Below are 16,793 nucleotides of genomic sequence, written 5' to 3' on the forward strand. Positions count from 1 at the left end.
TCCCTGTGTTTCATGTTACCCCCTTCACATCAGGAGTTCGCCTGCACTATGGAAAGGCAAAATTTTGTGGCACCTCCGAAGAAGGCAGAGGGCATTCTGGTTGAGAAAGGCTGCTTTATGCACGTGTAAAAGGCAGAAATGAATGTGGCTCTGTAATTATTAAAGCATTATTGAAGTTATTTTTTCAGTTCAATCAGCCTAAGTACCTGACTTAGTCTGACAGTCCATGTATAACATTACTTGAGCATGAGAGGTGCACAAGGAGCCAATCAGTTCATGTCCGGACAAAGAGCATGCTGATGGGAGAAGAAAACATAGTGACAGAGAGATGAGCTTATCCCTGTGCCGCTTCTCCTTCCACTGTCCAATTACAGGCTGAAGGAAGGTCCATGGCAGCCTGGGTGCAAAGAAAGTGAGCTGAGTGATGCTGGCCGTCAGAGGACACACAATAGTAGAAAAGAAGTACTGTGGCTTGAAGGTGAATATTGCAACAAAATCTGCTTTTTTATTTTATCTTTTTATGGGCTGTTCATTGTTTTACCTTGTTATCTGCGGCTAAATGTTTCCAAGTGCTTGCTAGCAGTAGATATATGCTAAAACTGTGGAGCGTTTAATTACACTTATGCTGTCATAGCCTGCCGGCCTCAAAGTTCAGGTCAGTATAACTTTTTTATTTTAGTACTAGATGAAAACAAGCGGTTAACCCTTGCAGTGCAGAGATAGCCCCACTGCAAGGGTTAACAAAATGTTTTTCCTGGAGTCGTTCTTTAAGGGCTTGTTCACACCAAATGCAGTGCGTTCCACAGCGGTAGCAGATGGAACGCACCGCAATCCCTCACAAAACTTCCCCCTTTGTTCTGGGGCAGGAGGGGGCATGGCGGTGCATTGAATTCAATGGCACCGTTTCCAAAATGCATTACTCAATTGTATCACCTGTTGGTTACAAGTGGTAAATGGGAAATACAGATGTTCCTCACTTACCGACTTACCTGTTTTGCGACCACTCGCACTTACGACGGAGCGCCGATCGACCTCCGACCTTGCGCGTCAGCGTCAGTGCGCCGTGTCGCCGGCGGAAGTGGTGTCCTCCGATCTTCATTGCGGGTCCTGGTAAGTATTTTCATTGCCCGATGTACAGTACACTGTTCGTTACTGTACATCGGCAACGCTATACAGTACTGTACTAATGCAGTACAGTACTGTATAGAGTTCCTCACTTAACGACCAATCCGTTTAACGACCTGGTCGTAGGAACGGAACTCGGTCGTTAAGTGAGGAATACCTGTATTCATGTATAATATTTATTATTTACTTGGCAAATTAATTTTTTATTTTTAAGCATACAAAAAAAAAAAATCATTAAAAAAAATTAAATATGTCCTCTATAGTTAGAAGCTTGTCAGACACCTATTATGAGTGACTATAGAATACACAGGTGGGAATTTATCACAGCAATTGCGAGTGTTTGAACTTGCATGGAATATATTTGATGCACTTTGCGCCAGATTTATGATGTTAGTGTAATGTTATTCATAAATGAGGTTAAATAGACTCCAGGAAAGAAGACTCGTCACTCCAGACAAATAGCTTAACTGTCGCTTCTTGAAGAAGTGGTCATGGGGACTTCTTAAGTTGCGATTGTTTTGTTGGGTGATGCTCCAGTTTCAGACAGCCAGAGGACAAGTGCAGATGAAAACAGTTGCAAACTTTCGTAAAGCAAGCGCAAAACACGCGCAATTTCGAAAAATAGTGCAAGATCAGGTGAAAACAGGGGCACATGTTATAAGACAGATTTGCACATAAAAAAATTATCTAAGAGGCTAAAACTGTCCCAAGTGATTTGATAAATTCCCCACATTGGGGGAAAATTGTGTTTAAAAATTAACCATAATCTTTCTGCAATTTTTATTTGGGAATTCTCATATTTAGCAAACTCACTTCAAGTCATTCCTGGCATTATTTCTAATTTGTATACTGAGCATTTCTGTACAGCCTAAATTTAATAAATATTCAGTAGAATTTTACAGCATTGCGTATTCTGCATTTGGCTGGTTCAACTGGAACCTATAAATTTCTTGCTGAATCAGCCAAAATTCAAGTTGAAGGTGTCCCTGCCAGCACCACCAGCAGGTGGAAAATGATCAGCCAAAAGCTGGCCGTACACCTTACAACCATCGCACGACTTACGATCTGCCCTTCTTGGACAGGCAGATCGCACTTGCGATCATCGCAAGCCCTCCCCGCTGAGGGAAGGGCTTGCGAATACTCCAATGCTGAGCAGGCAGTGTGCGCTTGCGCACACCGGCCCATTCGGCATTTGTCTTGCAAGCATGCCACTAACCCGCCGAAAATCGTATGATTTTCGGCAGGTTTTCAAGAGTGCTCGGAAGACAAAAGACGTGCGGCCGTACAGTAGAAACGCACGCCATCCAATCACCTGCCGATTATCGTACGATCGCGGGATAACCCGCGATTATCATGCAATAATCGGCAGGTGTATGGACACCTAAACACTATCTGCACCCTATCAAATGCAGTCACTGTCTAGCAGCACCAACAGCAGCGCGAATGCAATAGCTAACACAGGAGATTCCGATTCCAATTAATTTTCTCTTGTTAATCCTGAAAATCAAGGCAAGTATGGCCAGCTTAAGAGTATCAGTGCTCTTTGCCGCCATCACACTACCAAAACTTTTTTTCCCCACAAAGACATTTTTTTATTAATGTTGACAGTTTTATATACACGTACACCTATATTATAACAATTAGGTTCAAAATCTAAAAGCGAGACAGACAACACAGCTGTAATACAGTATGGGCCAAGTTACAGGAGACAGAAACAAGAACAACAAACAATAAAGGACCCAGGCCTCATTAGGTCAAATTAGGGGAGCCAAGGCTAGTGAGGAGTTAGGCTGTGAGTATACATATTATAGGCCAGCATTTTTCCAGACGTAGCACCCTTTAAAAGTATGCACAATCTCAAGGCACCCCAGTCTAAATGTAAAAAAACACATGTGGCCCCTCCAAAACCCATACCAGATCCTTATCCCAGAGAGTAGCCTGGTATGGATTCAAAGGGGGACCCCACACAAAACCACAAAATATAATGAGAGTCCCCCTTTCAAATCGGGAGCCCCCTTCACATCAGAGTTGCTCTTTCAAATCGGGAGCTCCCCCTCACATCAGTACCCCAGTTTCACATTTGAGTCCCGCTTTACATTGGGAGCCCCCGCCTTTCACATTAGAGTCCTCCCTCCCATACTAGGAGCCCTTATTCACATCAGAGCCCCCTTCTTTTATATCAGGAGCCCTGTTCACATCAGAGTCCCACCTTCACATGAGATGCCTACCTGCACCATGGAAAGGCATGACACTGTGTAATAATTTTGAGGCACCCCTGAGGAGGCCAGGAGACACCCTAGGGTGCCACACCACCCTGTGTGAGAATGGCTCTTCTAGACCAAAGGAATAAGGCCTTACATTTGGCCTTAGACTAATTGTGCATGTGAGGGACTATGTAGAAGACTGACTCCGTTCTGATGAAATGGGGCCGATTGCCTTTCTGTCAAGTATTGATTGGGCAACTGGAGGTTCAGGTCTACCAAAACTTTTTATTGCTGTTTATACATGCCCTTCACTTTCCCCTCACTTCTTCATTGGTGTATAGGTTGTCACTGCCACAGTGAGGGGAATTCTCCTTAACAAAGCCCCAGAAAAGTAAAAACCGGATGGAGCTCTACCCAAACCTAGTTTTGGTTAGATGTACACCTTAAGGCAGTGGTGGCCAAACTCCGGCCCTCCAGCTGTGGTGGAACTACGAATCCCATGAGGCTTTGCAAGATTCTCACAGCCACAGACATGACATGACTCCTGGAGAGAGATGCTTCATGGCATTCCTAGTTCCACCACAGCTGGAGGGCTGCAGTTTGGACATCCCTGTCTTAAGGTGTCACATAGGTAGATATTTTTCTAATTATGGTTTACTGGACTGGCATTCTGGCCGCTCTGATAATTGCCATAGTCTGGTAGAATTGGAATGCTGCTGTTCCATGGTTGATTATCCCAACCAACAACCATCCAGATTTTCCATGCATTAAAATAACGAGTGCTGGAATCAGATTGGCTAGCATGACACAAGATAGCACTTAGATGGTTAATAGCTTGGAATGCTGTTAGAGTTTGAAGAGGGAAAAACTCCAGCACTACCGAGGTGACGACAGTTTTACTATACAGCATGATCCTAAATGGGAGACCTGGCTTTCTATTGTATGAGTGAACAATTATTTTGAATGATCTTGGATGAACGTTGCCTGAAATAAATGAAGTGATTTGTATTACTCTTCTGGAACCGAGTGATAGGCCTGAATGGAACATGGATAAGTCAAATCTGAAAGGGTGACTCTGCTATGGACCTGCAGAAATCATTAGTGTCTGTAAATAGGGATCCGTGAAAGGTTTATTTTAATGATTTTGTGGATTTATTTTTCTGAGGATGTAAGTTCCCAGTATTTATTTTTTCTGCAGTGTCTGGACAATCAGAGCTCTAGAACGATTTACCTGAAGCCAATGAGAGTGTCACAATATTAAAGTGTATGCAAACCCTAACATTGAACATCTGTTCACCACTTGCCACTGACTCCCGGCAATCCTTTAAGGGGTTCGCATTACCGGGGGTCAGAGGCAGTTTTTCTGATTATATGAGCGCTGTGATTGGCTGTCAAAGCAATCGCATGATCAGAAGCCTGTCCCATCGGGTTCAGATTGTAGGCGGTGACCGTTTGGTCATTGTGGCGGGAGCATGCCAGTGAGCACACACTTGGCACAGAAGAGTGGATCTGGCTTACATATATATGCAGCAGCTCGATGTTAGGGCCCACCCTCCATGCTGTCGCATACATGCCTTAATCCAGAGGAATATGTTCAATATACAACTGAATTTTGTTGTAATTGTTCAAGTGCACAAAAATACCTGTTGATCCTGCCAGCTAGCACTGTTCCCCTTTATTGACTTTGCCCTATGTTATGGAGATAATGTGAGGGGAAGGGGTTTAGTAGTCTATATACATTTCCAATTCTAGGGTGACAACACTGCTGATGCATTCCGGGGTAAGGGGAGTTTTTCACATAATTAACCCTGTCTGTACTGTACTGGTTCATTTCGTTATCAGTTGTAAGCTAGATGAGCAGACAGTCTGTATTAACGAAGGATTAGAGCATTGAAGACCTTGTATGTTCCTTGTATGTTGACTTTGTGTGTCCTAAGTCATTCTATTGGGACAAACAGAGTTTCCTGTTATTGAAATTAAGGCCTTATTCACACTGCGTTAACTCGGGGCATACACATCCGTGTGGCATGTATGCCCATATCCAGCCGTTCCCAGGAGGGACAGGTGCTGTGTGTAATAGCCTGGTCTTCCCTATGGGAGATTGCAGCAGTACGCTGTCATATAAATTGATGGCACTCTATAAATATGTGTAATAAAAAGAAATAATAATCATTAGATATTTTCAGTCAAAGTGTATGTAAAGGCAAAATGTAATAAGTGTTAGCTCCTATAAGATATGGTGTGCACCTTTTTGTAGTTGTGTCATTGCTTGTCTCAAAGGTTTCCTTATGATCCTGCCAGTGAGGCCTTTCTAAGCACATCCTGTTAGGGTGACAACCTTTACTTGCAGTGTTGAGCAGTGTTGTCACCCTGTGATGAGCACAGCCAAGAACTACATGCTCATGTGCCAACACGCATCATGTTCAATGTGAGTTCCTGTAGTTAGAGCTACCAACTTACTTGTCAACCCTTTTCTGTGACATCCGTGCATCTTTGGCTGACAGCAGATCCAAATGCCGCACACTCGTGGCAATGGTCGGTGTCCCTGCTCTGGAAGATGTGTGCTATAGCCACTGAGATGTGCAGGGCGCTCAAGTCGCACTACAGAGCAAGAGATTACAAAGCACTTTAATGAATATAGTAATCCAGCAGTTTATTTAAATTTATAGAAGTTTATCTTAAAGGATTTAGTTCTACTATCATCTCTGCTTGTCCATGTGACATCATTGAGGGAATGGAAAGGGCAGCAATGACAGATATAAAGTAGCAGTATTATTTATTAAATGCTAATCAATCAATCAATCAAAGTGTTTAGTTCCACTATAATCCCTATTTGTCCATGTGGCATTACTAATGGAATTAAAAGGTTGGCAATGACAGACATAAAGTAGCAGTATTATTTATTATCTATTAAATACCAATAATAAATCATTTAATCAATAAATAAAGGGTTTATTTCCAGTATCATCCCTACTTATCCATGTGGCATTATTGAGGGAATGGAAAGGTCAGTTATGACAGACATAAAGTATCAGTATTATTCATTAATTATTAAATGCCAATAATTTAATCAATCAATCAGTAAATAAAAGGTTTAGTTCCACTATAATCCCTATTTGTCCATGTGGCATTATTGAGGGAATTAAAAAGTCGGCAATGACAGACATAAAGTATTAGTATTATTTATTGTCTATTAAATACCAATAATAAATCAATTAATCAATAAAGAATTTAGTTCCACTATCACTCCTACTTGTCCATGTGGAATTATTAAGGGGAATGGAAAGGTCAGCAATGGCAGACATAAAGCAGCAGTATTATGTATTATGTATTAAATACCAATAATTCATCAATCTATCAGTCAATTGAGAGTTTAGTTCCACTATCATCCTACTTGTCCATGTGGTATTATTAAGGGGAATGGAAAGGTCAGCAATGGCAGATATAAAGTAGCAGTACAAGTCTGTATAAACTAATAATAGCTTGGTAAACTGAGGTCAGGGTAAAAATATAAAAGCAGCCTAGAGTGAGCTATAAGGCGACAAGCATGAATATGTCTAGAATACGATTCCATATCTCTTAGTCAAAACAAGTTTATGAAGAGATCTCCTTGTGCTTTAGGGTTGACACCAGTGTTTATGCTGAGAGATAACTATGGTCAGATAGTTACTTCCTCGCTTACAAAGCGTTCCGATGTTTGCAGACTTGTTACACCCAACGTGCTGATCTAGCCATGATTGGAGGAAAGGTCAATATAATGTTTATTAGTAGAATGAAAAGAAAAATATTTATCTGCAGTCATATTGTCGGGTTCCTGAGCCAAGGGGAAGTAAAGACTAGGTTTAATAAGGTAAGCCATTCCCAGCACACCTGTATATCCATTTTAAAAATCAAAAGATTAAAATTAAAAAAAAGTTATTGTTATCTTTTAAATCTGAACTCCAGAAGTGGGGCTACCCCTCTGCAAGGGTTGAGTGCTCGATTAGGGCTTAAAAAAAGAATCGCCTGATCTTTGGTCCTGTGCCTCACCTCTCTCCCTTGGCATCCTCACATCTAATGGACTGCTGGAGCCTGGGGGGGGGGGAGAGTCTGGAGTGGTCAGTCTAGCAGCCAAGCTGGACATAGACTGTGGACATGCTACAACTTTGGTTTTAGACTGGGGACGTATACTGCAAACATGTTATAGGTGTGGTTGTAGACTGGGGATGAATACTGCAGACATGCCACAGGCATGGTTGTAGACTGGAGACACAGACTGAAGACATGCTACAGCTTTGGTTGAAGATTGGTGACATAGACCAGTGTTTCTCAACTGTTTTTCAGTCATGGCACCCTTTAAAAGTACAAAAAAAATCTTGAGATACCCCAGTCTAAAATGTATAAAATGCAAGAGTAACCCCTCTCACACTAGGAGCCCCCCTTCACATCGGAGTCCCCCCTCACATCACAAGCCCCCACCTTTGACATGAGAAACCCTCTTTCATATCAGAGTCCCCCATTTCACATAAGAAGCCTCCTTCACATCAGAGTCCTACTATCACATCAGGAGCCACATGACAGATGGTAGGAGGCAGAGAATCCCTGGATGGAGGCTAACTTCCATCCTTTTCTGAAATGAATCCCGCCCCCCCTGGATTAGCATCTATTGTTTCCATTTTACTGGAGGCCAGCCCGCCGCCTCCACCATGGAAAGGCATGATGCTTTGCATGATGCTAAGGCACCCCTGAGGAAGCCAGGTGGCACCCCATGGCGCCACAACACACTGGTTGATAAAGGCTGTCGTAGACTGCAGACATGCTACAGCTTTGGTTGTAGACTTGTGGTAAAGACTGCAGACATGCTACAGCTCTGGTTGTAGACTTGTGGTATAGACTGCAGACATGCTACAGCTCTGGTTGTAGACTTTTGGCATAGACTGCAGACATGCTACAGCTTTGGTTGTAGACTGGATGCATAGACTGCAGATATGCTACAGCTCTGGTTGTAGACTGGATGCATAGACTGCAGATATGCTACAGCTCTGGTTGTAGATTGGGGACATGCTGCAGCAGACTATCAGAGACTGGGAACATGTTACAAGAAACTGCTAGCAATTACGGCAGGCCCCTTTACAAGACTGTGTCCACTACAACCACATAAAAAATCATTGGCAACAAATCTGATATTTATATCAGCAAAATCCATTGTAAAAGGTTAAAGAAAATATATATGTCCCATAGGCAAAGAAAATACTGATTACTGGCTGCAGAGGCCAGAGGGCCACACAGTAAGTACCAAAGAGCCACATGTGGCCCCCGGTTGGGCACCAGGCCTGTAGTCAATCACTGCCATACAATGAAGACATAGAAAGTGTTGTAATCTGAATGTTAACATTGTAAATTCAGATCATCACTATAAAACAGCAGAGGATATGTCAAACGCTTGTGCACTGGTAAGCAGAGGTGTTCCCGCAACTGTCAATTACATTACAGCTGTCATTTTTGGGGGGAACCAAATTTCTAAAATGTGCACCTTGCTGGTTTCTGTGGACGTTTCTGTTTTTCTTCCGTTTTTTAGAGAAGAGCACCAGTCTATCCAGAAAAAGTAAACACATCCCTAAACCCCACCAATTTTCCAGTTCATTGATCCAGTCTAAGGATTGCTGGTCACAGGGGTGACACACTGCTGATTTGTTATGACCATAATTACTCCATGTGTGGTCACCTCTTTTTTTCCTCTTTCCCGCATGATAAAAGTTATCAAAATATCCTCCGCCATGTTTAATCTTTAAAGTGAAACTATGAGAAAAATTAAAAATATTAGCTGGAAACGGGCTTAAATTTCTTTGTCTCTTACTTAGTGGTGTATTTATATACAATTTGCAGAGCCATTCGCCCTGTGAAATTGCATGTACATTTGTTCTATGCAAATGGCGGCAAAAGGGATTGTTATTAGTATATTTTCTTTCTAGGACAAATGTATTATCAGGTAATTCCTGCATTGTGGCCACTAGATGGGCTATAGTTAATAAGTATTATTTTTCCTGTAATCCTGAGCTCCATCCAGTGGCCACAATGCAGTATTTTCCAGATTTTACATCCAACCTGGAAAGAATATATACTAATAACATTTGTTTTTGCCTACATTCACACAGAATGAATGCACATGTAATTTTGCAGGGTGAATGGCTCTGTGAATTGTTTATGAATACACCCCTTAAAGTACAGCTAAAACTACATCTCCGCAGGGTAACAACACTGCTGCTATACAATTTCACTGCAGAACAAACAACATGATACGGTTAAGGGAAGTGGAAAAGTGGATCAACAGGTAATAAAACAATGTCATGGAGATGGACTCCAAAAAACACAAACATCTGTGTGAACGCTGCTGGCAGACTGCATTTGTATCTCATTTTAAGTTGCTCAGAGTTATAACAGCCAAATGTATGTTAAAATTATAAGCTGTAAGAATATATTATTATTATTATTATTATTATGATTATCAAACATAGGTACCTCATATAGACTGCCATTTGTCAGTGAACGTTTAACATGAAAAGCAGTTTAAGCATTTCAAATGACTTGAAAAATACAGTTTTCCAGATTTAATTTAGAGATCCATTTGAGCTTAACTGCAGGTTAGTTATAAGTGCCATTCAGGCAGCTGTCCAAGTCTTGCTGTATGCGCTACATAAAATAAAATACAATATAAATGTGTCTCATCCACACCATAGTACTTAGTAACAGTCTGTAGTTTGGATCTCACAAAATCCCCAACCCCCCAGCTCCTGTAATTGGCTTACATCCTCTCTTACTGGACTGAGCACAGAGTCTAAGGACAAATGCAGCTTGCTCCATGGTGTACTGGCCTTCCAGTAGCTATGGAGTCCCATTGCAGCCCCATCTTTTTCTAACAACCCTTATGTTAAGTTCACCTTTTTTAATACGTTTGACTATGTAGCCAAGGGGTTAAGGGAGGTTAAAAAAAAAAAAAAACACTGGGCAGCTTTAAAAAATGTTGTGTAGCGCCCTCTAAAATGTCGCTATTCAATTTAGAGATACCTGGACTGTAACCAGTCTAGATACTGATTATACAGAGCTCTGCACTCTATAGGTGTCCCTGAATCTGCTGGATCGATTGCTCCTCCTGTTGCTGAGGAAAAGGGAGCCTTGGCATACAGTGAGGGAGGATCCATCCTCAGGTTATGACTATGCACCTGGCCCTAGCCAATCCCTGAGTAGGATGACTCAGAGGCATGGTTGAGGGCAGATGATAAAAGGTCTGGGGACATTGTGGAGAGCTCTCTCTCTCTCTTTCCCCTAGGGGCCTCGCCCTAGGAGGACTGTGTGTGATGCAGGAAACTGGCCTGGGCCTCAGCACATGGCAGGTGCTGAGGGACCTAGAGGCCTAGGATACACTGATACTTTGCTGGGCCCATACACGTGGCAGGTGATGGGTGCCTTGTTCTAAGAAGATACTACTACTAAACTGGAGTGCTCCTTGGCAGTTGCAGATGCCGAGGGCACAGAGATTCCAGATCCTGTTGCTACGGAAAAATACCTCACTGGGCCCATACACGTGGCAGGTGTTGGGTGCCTTGTTCTAAGAAGATACTCTCATTTAACTGGAGTGCTCCTTGGCAGTTGCAGATGCTGAGGGCACAGAAGTTCCAGATCCTAAAGAGGAAAATACCTGATGGAAGCTGGGTCAGAGGAGGAGTCCGCTTGTTGAGAGGTACCGCAGAGGAGCTGGTGCGAGCGTCCGTCTGGGACCCACAAGGGAGAGCCCTCACCCATTCCAGGTATCTGTTCACAGTACTACTACTATTGGTCCCTGGGACCAGATCGGAGTGATTTCGGCCTTAGCGGTTGCTAGGGGAGAAAGATGTCCTCAGAAGTATTTCCAAATGGCATCCTACAGATCCTAAACCCTCTCTCTCCTATTGATGTTGCAAATAAATACCCTAAAAAGACCCTAAGACTCGAGCCGTTCTGTCCGTGAGTGTCGGTGTGCTGTTGCTGATCAAAGGGGACTGGCAGCTGGAACCAACAGGTAGGAGAACCTATTTCAATATTCAGCGGCTCCTTCGGGGGTGAGCGCTACAGTTGCTTAGTCTAAATGTCATTGAAATGAATGAGCTCATCACTGCTGCTACATGGACAGGGCAATCCCTCAGGTGGCATCTCTTTGGGTCACATGGGGGGACCCCTTTCCAGCCAGAGTGTCCCAGGTTGCTAAGAGCTGGGCGGGGAGATGTGTAAGGGCCATACACATCTCCCTGCCCAGCTCTTAGCAACCTGGGATGCTCGGGCCAGTGTCTCCCAGCTCCTGGCAGCCAGTGACACTACTGGTTGCTAGGAGCTAAGCAGGACGCCCTGGCCGGCGTCCCATCGAGCTCCTGGCAACCAGTGAGGTCACCCCCCACCATTTCCCCCGGAACGTGCACCCCCAGCTGCACAGTGTTTGCTAACCTACTATAAGCCTTGACTGCAGAGTCAAATTTATTAAAAAAGTAAACTTAGCATTTAATGGTACCTCTGTTATGTAAAGTTCAGTATATTTCATTGAAGAACCTTTATAATGTATGTAGTTTGGAATAACTATTAACCATATTATTAGGCTGTATCTGTACTGTAAACTAGTGCTTCTGCATGTAGAGTTTGCCACAGGGACATAAAGGAATTATTTGCTCCACTTATTATTCTAAAAAGGAACAAAGTACACAATTTTCAGAATTATTTACAGAATGAGGCTTGTAAATACCTTCTGTTCTAAGAAGACACCTCTGTTCTTTACATTGGTTAAACAAAGGGCTTTTTGGTTCCTTTTGGCCCACCTTACCATTATTACCTGTCGGGTTATACTTTCTCATCTCTCTACAAGCCCTACTCCATAGAAGCCATAGTTTCCATGTACTGCACTTATAATGGACAACAAAACTGAAACAGCGATATAAAGTTTGGAATAAATGGCTCGATATTCAATCATCATATAAATCTGGATGTATAGCTGGTTAGTTCTGTGAAGGACATTTTGGTTCCTTTAGGCCCATCTCACCATACCCTGTCAGGTTACATTTTCTAGAAATAATTACTGAAACACTAATGCGATGTTTCTACAGTGTATTCATATCTAAGGGCATGCTGGTCCTGTAAAATTTCATAAAGCATTGTGACTGAGTGAGCAGAACCTCCTATTTCCCCTCATTTTTCATTTTGCACTGACCCCAGGCTTGTGGTATCATGATAGAGTTGTATCTCTCTTACCAAAGCTGCAAATATTACTATAACTCGGTTCCTTTTTCCTCGTCCCGGTATCGATATAGATGACCTCAAGAGTACTTGTAGAATAACACAGCCATAGACAACAGCATTGGAACCCAAATAGGTGATAACGTAGGATCAGGTGTATTAGGATGTGCTCAGCACTGGTTGAAAAGCTCAGATGTACTAGAGATTCTATAAAAAAAAGACCCTACAAAAACCATAGAGACAAAGATTGGAGAGAATGCTTAAACTGAGAGTCTAGATATAAGGTTGTAATTCCATCGAAACAGATCAGTATATTCTACATATGTAGTATTGATCTCTTTTTGCAATCAACATCCTATATATGGACAGACTCTAAGTTTGAGTGGGGCTCTCCTGTCTTTGTATCTACAGTACATACAACTACTTGACATTGACTAAGTTAGTTAATGAATTTCAGTTACCAGTTCTTCTATTGTTCTTGTTTTCCATTGAGTTCTAGCTAAAAATAGTTCAGAATCAAACCAGTGCAACTAAATCTCACTTCTACCACTATGTGTATGGAAAGATGAGGTTGGATTAATGATCTTTGGAGTCAAATGAAAGGAAATCTAGATTTAGAGAAAAATAGGAACTTTAAAGGAAATCAGTAGTAGATCATCCCGAGTTTGTTTTGGCCTGCAAAGTACAGATGATGGGTTCTTGACCCCCGCAGTAGAGAGAGCTTTAATCTATTCCTGGACTCCCCCACTCTGCAGACCCTGGAAGTGTGAGTCATGTTATAGGGATAGCTTTTTTTGCTGGCAGAGGGTCATTCTACGACCTGGGTTTAACAGATGCAAACCAAGCGTGCAGATAGCCAAATGCTTGGCAAAAAAATTAATTAACTTATTGCGACATATGGCTTTAATATTTATATTTTGTATTGTTTGGTGGTTAAGCTTGAAGGATTTTTGTATTTTTTCAACATGACTAACTGTATACAGCGTGGGCTCCTGTATAGGTATTGTATTGTAAATGTCTTGAGTTAATTGCAGAGGATAGAAATGCAAAGAACAATTTGCTTATGCTTGTTGTTCCATAAATGTGCATGCCCCTTGCCCACCAGCCGGTCTCATCAGAGGTTACCTACGTTATGCTCTGGCTGTACACTTTCTACTTAATTTGTTCCAGATGAACTCTCCCTCATCACCATTACTACTAACATCACTGAACCAGCACCATTGAACCAATAACTGAACCCTCTATGGAGAGGATCTGATAATCTGCAGTAGAAGAGGGTCTACCTTGATTGTTCCTTGGTAAGCCCATATGGGTTTGTTGTTTTGGGATCCTATGCACAGGCAGCATTTGTACCCATGGTCCGTTGACTAGGAGCACCAACTGGGCACTTCTATAATTGGACTGCACTGATGGTACCTCTGTATGATATAATCTGGCAATTTGATCAGGCTGACCTTTTGATAGACCAATGGCCAGTTGAAGGAGCTTGCAAGGCATGCTGACTACGATGCTGCTAATTGTGAGGCAATTGCTACAGGTAAGATACTTATAGTTAGATTTGCAACTGATACACACAAAAAAACGACTTGCTTAAGAAATCTGTATACAGGAAGACGCAATGCCAAGCATACTAAGCAATATATTCAAGTTTGCATTCACTTAAATAAATATATAATTGAATTCAATGGAGGGTTTTTTGTATCTCCTTTACTTTAAGCTTTGATGTTTGACAGTCACCATTATTTTTTAATTTCAGTATAACATTTCACCACTATTTCAAACAGAAAAATACTGGATTTATTTGACATCTTATTTCCTGAACATCTGCGCTTGTCAAGGGAGCCATGCTCCTGCAAGAAATGCATCATTGATGATAATATATAATTTTGTGATGCTACTTTTGGCAATTGAGGACAATGCAGGTCGTTCAGGAGGCATCTCCCAAAAGCTCAGTCACTTATCCTAATTTCTGTGAGTCTTCCAGAGGTTACACTAAGTCTCATGTTACACTCGCCAGCCCTGACCTCAGCTTGCATTAACCCTTTACCCTGACGTCATATATTATGCAGAAGGGAAAGTGTAAGAAGTGACCTGAGGCCAGTTAGGAGCATACCAGTATTTACTGGACGCAGTGTCATATCCAGCTCACAGTTCCCCATTGGCTGTGGGGTGCTTTGTGTACCAGTCTCCAGACAAGCCTTATCAGGGTGATACAGGACTGGATCCAAGTTCACCGAGAGTTGAGAAATGATTTCCTATTCACTGCCGAACATGTTATGAAAAGGGAATATGATACTTTAAGTGTGTCTCAAACTTTCCCTAAACCTGTCAGCAGAAAAACTGAGAGTAAAAGTAGATTTTTCAGGGGTGTATCTATACATAACAGAGTTCCATGGCAGAGCTGGTGAAGGTTTCTCTAACCCTTCACAGATTGTCATTTTATATGGACCACCGCCACCAATTTTTCATACTGTTATCTATCAAAATCTAAAGTGTAGAAAAATATGTAATGCAACTTTCAAAGCAAGTTAAAGTTGAACTCCGGGAATTACCAAAAAAAATACCCATGCAGTGGGGCCCCCCTACACTGCAGGGATTAGATGCTTATTAAGTCTATTGGTAGAGTGACATGCTGTAATGCTTACCTTATTCCTCGCTCTGGTAGGCTTTGGCGCTCACCTTTTCTCTCTAATGCTCCAGATTGTGGGCGGGCCCTTGTCGTCCTCATGTACAATGCAGCACTATTGGTCCTGCATTATATGTGATGACGTCAAAGTGTAACTGCCAGCTGCAGGGCCTTAGAGAAGAGGCTTCAGGGGACTATCACACATGTAGGAGGAAGCCTGCTGGAGCGAGGAATAAGGTACATATTCCAGCTTATTCCTCTACCCTCTAAACTTAATGACCATCTAACCTTTTTGCAGTGTGGGGGCCCCACCATAAGAGTATTTTGTTTTTACTTCTCAGAGATCATCTCAGAGATGTCCTCATTCTGATGGCCAACATCATATAACCCACTTCCTCTGAACCCAGGTCACCCTGCTGCCCCCCCCCCTCCCCCCCCCCAGCCTGTGACTGGGCAGTGAGAAGGAGAAGCAGCACAGTGATGAGCTCACCTCTTTGTCACTCTGCTCTCTCCTCCTATCAACATTGCTCTTGCCAGCACATGAACTATGTGGCTTCTTCCTTTCACAAATCAGCCCTGCTGTACAGCTACAGCAAGGCTGATACCAGGTCAGAATTAGGTACTTTAAAAAATACATTTGGTGATGTATTCATAATTACTGAGACGCATTAAATTAAAAAAAAAGAGTTCAGCTTTAACTTTTTTTGCTGTGGAAGAGGAGACGGCCTTAGAAGACCTACAGATTCATTATTTGCTGTGCGGATACAGACGGCTGTGTAGGACGTACCTGTTGTATGGGGATCTCAGTAGGAGCGCTTGGCTGCCGGTACAGCTGTCAGTAGGGGTGTGACAGCCGTACACTGGTGGGGGGACAGAATACTGCTGGTCTCCTGTAGGGAAATTATATGCAGTTAGTAAACCATCAGTGATCACTCACCATCCACATCCATTACCCCTCCTGTCTACTGCACAAATTCCACAGGCAGATCACAGCTCGGGGACTGCTCTGCTCAGCCCTGATTTATAGTCTGCCCTTCCCAATGTATAACCAGAATAAATGAGATCTCAGCATTCAGACAGCGCAGTCTGCGTCTAATCATAGGGAACTCTCCGGGCTGCTTGTGTGCAGGTGTCAGGCATTGACAGAAAACGTGATCTGTTCTATAACACTGACAATGATTTATTAAAATAGTAAAAAAAATAAGAAGAAATGTGGAAGTGTTATGCACAGCAACCAGAGAAGGTTCATATATTTGTTTTTTAATTAAACATAAATTCTTCCACGCAATCTGGACCCACACAGATAGGGCTCTTCTGTGCCCTGGATACAGTTTAAGCATTTAACGCGAAGGAGCATGTTTAGAACACATATGCCTCTTTTTCTTTTTTTTTTTCACTTTAGCATATACATATGTTAATGTTTTTGAACCAATGTGCGCATGCACTCTACGTTGGAGTGTATGTACTAACTGTATTTCTATACTTGGAAAAAACTAATAAAAATCTTATGAAACTAAAAAAACATAAATTCTGATCGGTCTCTATGAGCAGCGTCACCATTTCTGTTCTGTTTTGTATTGTCCAATTGCACAAAATCGCAAAAT

General features: G+C 42.3%; 1 protein-coding gene across 2 annotated transcripts in view; it reads right to left on the bottom strand.

The window, feature by feature from the left end:
• WT1 (Wilms tumor 1) overlaps positions 1-16,793 on the bottom strand; it is a 53,672-nt gene that overhangs the window by 21,495 nt on the left and 15,384 nt on the right. For both annotated transcript variants that reach the window (XM_018567795.1, XM_018567788.1), the window contains exon 3: positions 15,977-16,079. In XM_018567795.1, the coding sequence (XP_018423297.1) occupies positions 15,977-16,079 (103 nt within the window). The remainder of the gene's footprint in view (positions 1-15,976; positions 16,080-16,793) is intronic.

This window comes from Nanorana parkeri, unplaced genomic scaffold (genome assembly GCF_000935625.1).
Source record: "Nanorana parkeri isolate BGI_ZX_2015 unplaced genomic scaffold, ASM93562v1 scaffold30, whole genome shotgun sequence".
In the NCBI taxonomy this organism is placed as follows: Eukaryota; Metazoa; Chordata; class Amphibia; order Anura; family Dicroglossidae; genus Nanorana; species Nanorana parkeri.